Here is an 11,345-nt window from a genome sequence, read left to right as displayed (position 1 = left end):
TAATAAAAGTACAGGTCCACAATCCCTTCTCCAAAACCCTTGGGCTCATTTGCATTTTGGAATTGTGAATGTTAAAGAATTTTTAAAAAATTATTATTATTATTTTTTGCGGTACGCGGGCCTCTCACTGTTGTGGCCTCTCCCGTTGCGGAGCACAGGCTCCGGACGCGCAGGCTCAGCAGCCATGGCTCACGGGCCCAGCCGCTCCGCGGCATGTGGGATCTTCCCGGACCGGGGCACGAACCCATGTCCCCTGCATCGGCAGGCGGACTCTCAACCACTGCGCCACCAGGGAAGCCCTAAAGAATTTTTTAAAGCACACGATGTAGCAACCCATAGAGGTCTGAGGCAGCACCTAGATCAAACACAGTAATCAAACACATTAAACATTGCCACAGTAAAACGTACAAATAGTCCCATTTAGTCCCATTTAATACCATAAATAGCCTCAACAGTTCAGATCAGGTTTTGCTGTAAGATTATATACACAATTTTTTTTCAGAGTTGTTCTAGATTTTAGAATTACAGATAAGAAACTTGGGGACCTCTATAAAATAGATGAATTTGTATGGGAATGGGAACTATCAATCCAAAGTTTTAAGAGACCTTCCCTGAGACATTACTCTTTTTGAAGAATTTGGAATCTTATGTGAGAACCAATGAAAGTTTAAATATTAAACCAATGAATCTTTATTATTTAAAGTTTTCATGGCATTTAAAAAATAAATTTAAAAAATAAGTATTTGCATTATAGCAGAAAGTCACACGTGTTGCATCACCCAGTGTTACAATTTAATGACAGGAGATAACTAAGCATCAGCACCATAAAACTGTTAAGATGTTTCTTAAAATTCAAGTAAATAGTTCTAAAGCACTGAAAATTCTGTTTAAATACCAACCTGCAGCATCAATAGTTTTAAAAGCTATAACCCAGTGACTGGTTCTCACAGTAGTCAGTGACTGTACTCTGGCAACTGTAGGACAAAGTTCTTCCATTACTATATATTAAGCTTTCTGATAACCTCCCATTTATCAATAGTATCTCAAGAGTCACAAAAGGAAAGAACTATAAGTTATTTAGAGAACTCTATTTGTAATTTAGATTTGCACAAGGACATGTATTCTAGCAAAAAAGCAAAGACTATTTCACCATACTAATTTTTTGCTTTCATAGATTCTCAGAATAAGGTTTAAATAATTTTTAACCCTTAAAAGTCAGCTCAGTTCAATTACAACCATAGAAACTGTACTGGTATCAGAACATAACTATTTTATTACAAAACTTAACAGTATTTACAAAATGAAAAAATAATCAAATGACTATTGCCAAAGTTAAAGGTTTTTCAGCCATGATTGAAGAAAAATTAAGCAACATTTTCATGCACTCACACACCAGATCATTTGTGAAATATGCAAACTCTTAAAATTCATGTTAGTAAAACTTCCATGTATTCACAATACTTGTATGTTTATTGGAAGATGGCAAAAAAAATCCATAGTTCTGTACAGTAAGTTTAATATTAACACAGTTTGTTCATTTCCTTTAATGTTTTTTGGATTTCATGAATACTCATTGCATTGAACATTTTGCAAGTAAGAATTTTAATAGTACCTCTGTCACCTTGCTGAATTCATCACCACAAAAAAACACACTAATAATTAGTTTAATGCTTTTGCAGTAAACTGAATAGTTATAACTCCAAAGTTATATTAAACTGAAGCCTTCATTGTGATCAATAGCTTGTATCAGTTTAGAGCGTAGAGTTTCTTTGTCCGTATACTTTGGAAGATCCAGAAGATTAAAACAGGTATGGGAAACTGGGAGATATTCCTCACCACCTCCTGTTGACTGGATGACTAGTATTAGACTCTTCATACCAAGAATAGGAATGCGATCACTACCTGTCAAAAATACTGCCAAGAAAAAAACCATTGAGCCAACTACTTTTATCAAAACAACAATATGGAGTATCAAGACAATCACTACAGCAAAGCTTTACAGTAACATTTGCTCTAATGGAAATGTTACTTCTACTGGAAGCCTATCTCCAGAATTTGTGGAAGCATGATTTTGAGACACATCCAAACAATATTTTTTCTTTAAAAGTGTAATCGTAATATTAGCACACAGGAGATGCTTAATAAATGTTTGATACATGAATTACTCTTGTCCCTGAAACATTCTGAGAGACCTTCTTTTTGAAAAGAATAGCCATTTAGAACTGGTTTATAAACAAAATGCAGTTTTGATTATGATCCCTTTTTCTACTTGTCTTGTTTCTGTCATTTTTAAACGGAAATTTATAATTAGCAGCCAAATCTCAAATCACTGAAGAATGACCTGTCATCCTATGATATGCAAAACAGACACAGATTAGGCTATAAATAAGAGAAGTCCTGGAATAGAAGAGTTCTATTTTCTACACCAATTCCCAAAGTTTTCATGCAGAAGCAAAGAGAAAAAGAAAATGAAGACTGAACACAGAAAAGAGCTATACGGCAGAGATCTTTTTAGAAATTCTACAAGGAATTACATCCCTAGTTTATTGTAATCGGTGTTATAAATTGTTTTCTTTCATCTGAAAGAACCAATTCTATTTTGGGCACTAACTGAATTTAGCTTTCAAAATATGAAAACACGTAATAATGTAGATTAAAAAAATTAAAAACAGAACCTTGGAATAATAAGGAAAAACCTTTATCCACTAAAGTGAATCAGTTAATCTCCTGTGAGAATAAGTTTATTAGATTCCATTCTCATAAAACACAAAATTAGAAATACTTACACAAAAATTGTTTTTTCTTTTCCAATGGTAATTCGTGAAATACTTCCCAAAACATTTTTATTGTAGGATGTTCTGCCCAATATTCTCCTTTGTATTCTGTATTCTAAAAATAATACAAGCTTTTATTAACATTAAGGGATATTAGTTTTATCTCGAATCTGACAAACTGGCTTCCTTAGCACATAAAGCTAACATTGTCCAGGTGTTTGAAACTCATGTGATTCAGTTAATTACTTACTACTTCTTGGGCATTTTGCAACCGTTAGTTCCAGGGGAAAGGGAAGAAAATATGTATGAATCAGCAGAAATGTCTCCCCGCTCCCAATTCAAAGAACATGAAAGGATTGTAATATCATCTTCCAAAGTAAATATTTAAAGGATAAACCAGAATTACTAAAATATTAATGGATTATTAAAGTTCAACATGGAATTAAGTATCTGTAATAATTATAAAATTTTCTTTCCCTATATTGATGAACAGAAGTCATACTAATTATTTTGTATTATTCTATCTTCTCTTTAAAAAATAAATGGTTCTAAGAGCAACACTGGTAATTTTCTGTGGTAGTTTCCAAGATGGCCCTCAAAGATCTCTGCCTCCTGCTACTCATGCCCTTGTGTAGTCCCCTCCCACACTGAACAGACCTGACCTCTAATCATTAGGATATTGTAGATATGAGAATACATGACTTCTGAGGCTAGATGACAAAAACTTCTGTGGCTTTAGCTTCTTTTTGATCACTCACTCTGAGGGGGAGCCAGCTGCCGTTCCATGAGGACATTCAAACAGCCCCATGGAGAGGTCCTCATGGTGAGATTCTGAGGCCTTTGGTCAACAGCCATGTGAGTGAGCCATCTTGGAAGGGAAATTCTATTCTTAAATCTCAGATGACTAACAGCAACAGTCAGTATTATGACTGCAACCATGTGAGAGACCTCTGAGCTAAAATCACTGGACTAAACCACCTCTGGATTCCAGACCCTCAGAAACTATGTGAGACAATAAATGTCACTGTCATCTTTCAGCCACTATGTTTTGGGGTAATTTGCAACAAAACAGCTAATACACTTCCCCTTTAACACACACTCCTTCTTTCTTTGGTCATCAGGCTAATTTCTATTTATCCTTTAGGGTTCAGATTAAATGTCACCTAATTCATTCATTGACTCATTCAACACATATATAATGCGCTTTAGTCAAAGTTTGGGGCCATGGGGAAACTTCAGTGAACAAAGTTCTTACTTACCTGGTGGAGTGTACCATGTATGAGAGGCTTTCCCAGTTTCTGTAGCCTAGGTCAGGCTTCTCCTTATATACCATTCACTAAACTCTTCCTGTATATTTATCACAGTTCAATTATTTAATGTCCAGCTTCCTTACTAGAGGACAAAGACCATGTCTCAATCTTATTTACTGCTCTCTTCCTAATCTGTTGCATAGTATCAGGCATCCACTGAGCCCAGGTAGGGGCTCAATGAATATTTGCTTGTGGGCTTCTTGAATTTGGGGCTCTTTTTGTAGCCATGATTATCTCAATGACTGAACTCTTGAGAAATCCACAACATATTTGCTATTAATTTATAAGGGTTTGGAGAAAATAGTTTGAATTTTAGAAATCAGCTGATGTATTAACTTGTTTGAATTAGTCTGTGAGCATGTTAGTGGGGAAATGAAAGGAGGATGCCTAGTTTTTTCTATTTTCCTTTGTTTTAAAAAACCTCAAGATGGTTCTGGGGAAATGTGTACACAGTCCTGATGAAGAAGAGCATTTAAAATCACAAATCATAATCAATGAAATTATAATGAATCAGATACACAGTGGAAAAAACTAAGTATGCTAAGTACACTAAAATATACTAAAAAAATGTCCTGTCGTACTGAATGAACACTTCTATCAGTTATATCTTCAGGCAAGGTTTTAACTACTTGCTGAGTACCCTTCTAAGGCTCTGGGAATACAGCAGTGAAAAAAAGGAAAAAATCCTGCCTTTACGGTGCTTACATTTGTAGTGGGGGGTAAGGAGCAGCAGACAGTAAAGACAATTAAGTAAAATTTTATTTAGTCAAATTCAAAGAAGAAAAATAAAAGCACAGAAGGGAGATAGGGATGTATACGTGCACATGTGCAATTTTTAGTAAGTTACCGAGTGAAGGTCTCTGAAAAGATATAAAGACATAAAGGAAGTGAGAGCAAGAAACATCTGGAATTACCAAGGTGAAGAGAATTCCAGGCACAGGAAATAGAAAGGCCACAAGACTGGAGGGTTCTAGGCTCAGCAAACAAGCCAATAAGGCTGAAGCAGAGTGAGAGGAGGAATGAAAGAAGATGAGGCAAGAAGGATAAACTGTGTAGGATCTAAAGTGTGATGAGAGGTCATTACAATTTTTTCATCGTAGAGTGACTGGAGGTGGGGTCCATTTCCACTGGGGTATCCTTAAAGTCAATACAGCTTTCTTCTCTTCAGCAGATCAATTTACCCCCAAAAAGAAATCTTCAATCTCCTTCCTAGAGGATTTAAGCCTGGCTACCAGCTTTCTGAGTGCCAGCTTCAGTTCTACCTGTTTTCCCAGATTCTAAAGCCTCTCTCCAGAGTTGTATTTTGCTAGGTAGGAAAGGAGATGTGAGAGGTCTAATAATTCCTTAAATTAGCTCTGAAGTAATCCTATTGCTTTTAGCCCTGCCCTGCATCCCTGCCATTACAGTAGCATGATGTGCCAATTCCTGAGCCTTTCAGAGATTCTACATTGTGACACGGGTTGCCTCTTGACAACCCTGTCCCTCTGGAGGCTTCAAATTCAATTTTCTTTGTTCTAAGTCACTCAACTCATCCACCTATTCTCTCTCTCTCTTTTTTAAAGTATTTATTTTATTTATTTATTTTCCTTATTTTTTTTTTGGCTGCATCGGGTCTTAGCTGCAGCACACGGGATCTTTGTTGAGGCACGTGGGATCTTCTCGTTATGGTGCCGCTGTCTGTTCGGGTCTCTCTCTAGTTGTGGCGTGCACGTTTTCTCTCTCTAGGTGTGGCGTGTGGGCTCTGTAGTTTGCAGCATGCAGGCTCTCTTGTTGAGGCACACGAGCTCAGTAGTTGTGGCGGGCGGGCTTAGTTGCCCCGCAGCATGTGGGATCTTAGTTCCCTGACCAGGGATCAAACGCACGTTCTCTGCATTGGAAGGTGGATTCTTTACCATTGGACCACCAGGGAAGTCCCCATCCACCTACTTTCTATCTTCCAAAACTATTTTTTCTCTTGCTCACTGTATTTTTTTTGGGGGGGGGGTATTCCTATTTTTATTCCTATTTTTATTCCTTTATTGTCATTCTAGTGAGATTTTGGGAGGGAGCAGAGAAAAATGTGTTTATTCCAACATGTCTAACCAGAAGTCCTAATTTTTTTAATTAAAAAATATTATTCCCTAAATTATTAACACAGTAAAATTGACTTTTTCTGATGTGTGTATAGTTCCATGAGTTTTAAACACATGTGTAGATAAACCACCACCACAAACAGGATACTGAACAATTCCATCACCCCAAAGAACTCTCTTGTGTTACCCCTCTGCAGTCACACTCTCTCCATCCCTAGCCCCTGTTCACCATAGTTTTGGCTTTTCAAGAATGTCATGTAAGTGGAATCATATGGTATGTAATGCTCTGAGACTGACTTCTTTCACTCAGCATAAGGACTCTGAGAGTCATCTCAGGTGTTGCATGTGTCAGTAATGCCTTCCGTTTTAACACACAGTAGTATTATTCTACTGTATGGATGCAGCACAGTTGGTTTATCCATTCACCCACTGAAGGATATCCGTGTTGTTTGCAGTTTTTGACTTGTTTGCAGATTTTTAAAAACATAATTAAAAAAAACCTTGTAGTAAAATACACGTAACCTGAAGCTGATCATCTTAACCTTTTTAAAGTGTACAGTTTGGTAGCATTAAATACATCGGCATTACATGCAACCATCACCACTTTCCATCTCCAGGAGCTTTTCATCTTGCAAAACTGAAACTCTGTACCCATTAAACAATAATGTCTCTTTCCTCCCTTGTTTACAGATTTTTGTGTGAACATAATATCTAGGAATGGAACTGCTAGAGAATGTAACAAATATATGTTTAATTTTATAAGAAAATGTCAAACTGTTTCCAAAGTAGCTGTATCATTTGTATTCTCAACAGCAATGTATGAAAGTTCCCAATGCTTTGTATCCTTGTTAGACTTAATAACGTATTTTTTTATGTTAGCTAACTTAACAGGTATACAGTATAGAACTACTAATGCAAAAGCTGTATCAGAGGTTGCTAGATTACAAAGATGGAAAAATGTACATATCAACCCTGCATACATCTTTCTTAAAGTTGATCTAACCTAGCACTTTTTACTAAATGTTTATCTGAAGAAATATCTGAGAATTACTTGTATAGAAAAGAAGGAAAAGAAAAAAAGTTGTTTAAAAATTCCCAATCTTCTCCCTAAAGTTTCCTGTATTGGTTAAGGCATCAGTAATGAAGATCATGAGTATTATTTATTCTCTGATAAAAAAATTTAACATTGAGACTAATCAGAAAAAAAGGAAACAAAGATCTTAATCACTGTGAGTGCTTTTCATAATGGTTTTCCTAGGATTGAGGCAGAATGAAAACCCATTCAGTTTTAGCTGGGGCTTCTATTCAGCCTCTGTCATAGATAATATTTTTCTATATGAATACCACCAATACCAGAGATACAAAAATGCTATCTAATTCATACAATTAAAATTCATTCATTGTGGAGTAAGAAGGGTACAGTGTTTTCCTACAAAAACGATAGTACTAAATAGTGTAAAATGGAAAATAAATGAAAGAGCAAGATTTCCATCAACAAGCCATGTTTTCCTTTTGCCTTTCCATTTAAACAATATCATAGATTTGTTTTCCCCTACCTTTTCCAGTTCCTTCCAGTCATAATTTGTATTTCCAATAACCATTGCTTGTAGTTCATTAGGCTGGAAGAGCTGAAGGACTTTCCCTCCACAGACCTTATGAAAGCCCGCATGAAAAGCATCAAATAAGGAAGCCACTGATTTATTGAATATGTAATCCACATAAGCATCAACAAACTCCTGCCTAGAAATGAAAAAGCACACATGCACAGAATATAAAAATCATTTTTTATAGAGAATACATATTGAAGTCTTATTAAAACTTTGAATGCAGCTGTACTTTTTGCTACTTATGTATAAAACTGAGAAAGTATGAGTAAGGTTCAAAGGGACAAAGTCTTTATGAAGTCTATTATTCTTTCCATACAAAAATCTGGTATATCTATGAGGCACGTACAATCTCTCATTTACAGCCATTCTTAGGCTATTTCTAAGTGAAAGATTTCATTTCCTAATGGGGAGAATGATGATACAAATGGCTATCAAAAATATTTTTAAATTATTCACAATTTATTCAGAATTTATATGTACCATTCCACATACATCCCTAAAAAGAATAACCTCTTAAAAACACTAGGTGACCAAAAAAATGAGAGCTTTGGGATTCAGACTATTTGACAGACTACAGTCTATTTTTCCTTGGGTTTCAAGGAATCTGATACACAATTTATTTAAAAAACTAAAAACCCAAGAGGGACACTAAGTATTCTTTAAGGATAATCATTAAAGATTACAAGTGCAGTTTCTTTTCAAATGTATGTGAACATACATATAAATACACATATACACATGAACATTTTTGATACTTTTCTTCCTGTTATGATACAAAAGGAAACTATGATGAAAAGAGGAAATCCCTTTACCCAGTAATTAGAACTACAATTTTATTCAATTTGTTCTGTTAGCCACAAATACTTCATGAGCTATCTGGTCAAACCAATAATGAGAATGGGTACTAGAGGATTTCGATATTTCATACTCCTGTTTTCCAAATTAAAAAGGACGATTCTATAAATGGGAATACTGGTAAATTTAGTCATCTACAGATAATCATTTTAGCAAACTTTAAAATAATACCAAACTGAATTTACAAAGAGAAAAAAAAAAGGTTAAAGGAGGACATTATAAAACTGGGTGGCCCTAAGGAAAAATTAATAATAGCATATGCTTATCAGCATAAGGTTCTGATGAGAAGAAACAGATAATTTTGTAATGCATAATTTTATAATTAATCTAATTAGAAAGTCAAATTTACACTAGTTAAGTCTCTTAAGTACAAAACGTTAAATTGTTTTATGGGCTAACATTTTTGCCTTCAACACTTTCATTATGTAACTAGGACTGGCAGTACAAAGATCAAAATTCTTTAAATTACTTCTAAATGATCTATGGGAAACAATATTTGTTAGAAACTTAAAGAATTAGTCCAACAAAAGAAACTTTAAAAGCTGAAAAAAACAATCTTTCTAAATCATAGTCAAAGTTTTTCAAAAACAAGATTTTTTTTAAAGGGTAAGTAGAAAGACCTAATTTTTTTTCACATTGTTTTTAAAACAGCTTTATTTTTTATCAAAGTAGAAGTATATACAGTTTAAAATGTCAAACAGTAATAATCCTAACAACCAACATTTACTGAGCACATACATGTGCTAGGTACTATTCTAAGCATTTTAAAATTATCGCCTCATTTAATCCTCAAAATAACCCCATGAAATATGTATAATTTATCATCCCATTTTACGGAAAAAGAGATTATGAGGCATGGAGACATAAATTAATTTACCTAAACTTAGTTATACAGCTTCTAAGTAGTAGAATCAGGATTATAATCATTTGGATCAAGTCCCTGGCAATTTGAAGAAAACTATTTGTTAACTATTTTTGCTATTCCTTTTTTTTTTATTTTTTTATTTTATTTTTTTACGGTACGTGGGCCTCTCTCTGTTGTGGCCTCTCCCGTTGCGGAGCACAGGCTCCGGACGCGCAGGCTCAGCGGCCATAGCTCATGGGCCCAGCCGCTCCACGGCATGTGGGATCTTCCCGGACCAGGGCACAAACCCACGTCCCCTGCATCGGCAGGCGGACTCTCAACCACTGTGCCACCAGGGAAGCCCTGCTCTTCCTTCTGATATTTACCTTCAAACTTCAACAACACAGTTCTATTGTTACTCCTTGATTTACAATTATAAATATTATCTGATGAAGTGAATACTGAATATTGGTTCAATATTTATTGTTAACATTTTTATGATTATAAATATTCAGCTAGGGAGTATTCTGATTACTTTTCTTAAAAAGAACTTTTGTTTCCCTTAGGTTGCTACCTCATCTCCAACTTCAACAGAAATGTCAATCTCCCCTAGATTCATTCAAATATATTAGGTTGCATTTTTCTCCTGAAGACATTCCTCCCTGGAGCCCTCCATCTTCTTGATCTACCGCAGATTGATTGCTCTTTCTAAATCATGTACACACTGCTGTTCCTCTTTATCTCTATTTTTTATTTTTTATTTATTTTTTGGATCCCCTGTCTTCCTCGTTCTTGGTTCAATTCCTTGTTTTGGTAGGACACATCCTCCAGTAACTTCTTAAGAAAAATGCGCTGGAAGTAAATTCTCTGAGACTCTGCATGTATAAAAATGTTTTTATACACCACATACTTGATAGTTTCAATATAGAATTCTGTTAAAAATAATTTTTTCCCAGAATTTTGATCTCCTAGCTTCAGTGTCATTCTTTAGAAGTCTGATGTTATTATTTTTTCTTTTTTGCGGTACGCGGGCCTCTCACTGCCTTGGCCTCTCCCATCGCGGAGCACAGGCTCCGGATGCGCAGGCTCAGCGGCCACGGCTCACGGGCCCAGCCGCTCTGCGGCATGCGGGATCCTCCCGGACCGGAGCACGAACCTGCGTCCCCCGCATTGGCAGGCGGACTCCCAACCACTGTGCCACCAAGGAAGCCCCTGATGTTATTTTGATTAATTCTTTGTGTATGGTCTGCTTTTTTTTTTTTCTGAAAGGTTTTAGGGTTCCTTTTTCTTTGGGTTTTGAAATTTCATGTATTTTTGCCTTGGCATATGTCTTTTCAGTTCCCATGCTTTCCATCTTAAAAGGCATGTCATTCTGTTCTGGCAAGTTTTTTTTCGTACCACTTCTTTGACAAATTTCATTCATTCCATTTCCTTCAGTGAATTTTTTTCAGTTTTTAATAGTATCCTTATGGATGCTACTCTTGCCATCTTGAGGATACTGATTTCAACTTTCATTGAAGTTTTGTTTTTCATCCTACACTGTTTGTGTTTCCTTGGCATTCTTTTTCACTGTTTTGGTCCTTTCTTAAATGTCTACTGATCTTTGGTTATTCATTTACATTTAAAAGTTAGGCAGTTTTCCCAGTGAAGAATCCTCCAATATAGGGTGTCAAGGAGGAGGGAGCTGTAGACTGTCACTTAATCTCCCTGTTTTCATTTCAGCCCTCTGTCCCTGGCTGTGCCTAACTGCCCACAAATCCACAGTTCCTTTAGTTCAATCTCCCCAGAATGTAAATTTCCAATCTGCCTAGGCTGGAGAGGGGAAGTTGCCAGCTACTTGTGTACTAAGGGAAATGGGTTTCTAACTGCTTCTTATAACAGCC

General features: G+C 35.9%; 1 protein-coding gene across 4 annotated transcripts in view; it reads right to left on the bottom strand.

Moving 5' to 3' along the window:
- Positions 1-1,300: 1,300 nt before the first annotated feature.
- HERC4 (HECT and RLD domain containing E3 ubiquitin protein ligase 4) overlaps positions 1,301-11,345 on the bottom strand; it is a 136,239-nt gene continuing 126,194 nt past the window's right edge. For 2 of the 4 annotated variants that reach the window (XM_060113117.1, XM_060113132.1), the window contains 3 exons: positions 7,713-7,896; positions 2,787-2,889; positions 1,301-1,914 (listed from right to left, as the gene is read on the bottom strand). In XM_060113117.1, the coding sequence (XP_059969100.1) occupies positions 1,706-1,914; positions 2,787-2,889; positions 7,713-7,896 (496 nt within the window). In that variant the 3' untranslated portion in view covers positions 1,301-1,705. The remainder of the gene's footprint in view (positions 1,915-2,786; positions 2,890-7,712; positions 7,897-11,345) is intronic. The other 2 variants (XM_060113109.1, XM_060113126.1) reach the window with 2 other exon arrangements.

The sequence above is a fragment of the Mesoplodon densirostris genome, chromosome 1, assembly GCF_025265405.1.
Source record: "Mesoplodon densirostris isolate mMesDen1 chromosome 1, mMesDen1 primary haplotype, whole genome shotgun sequence".
NCBI lineage: Eukaryota > Metazoa > Chordata > Mammalia > Artiodactyla > Ziphiidae > Mesoplodon > Mesoplodon densirostris.
The sequence above is the reverse complement of the archived record's forward strand: the minus strand, read 5'-3'. Positions and strand labels throughout refer to the sequence as shown.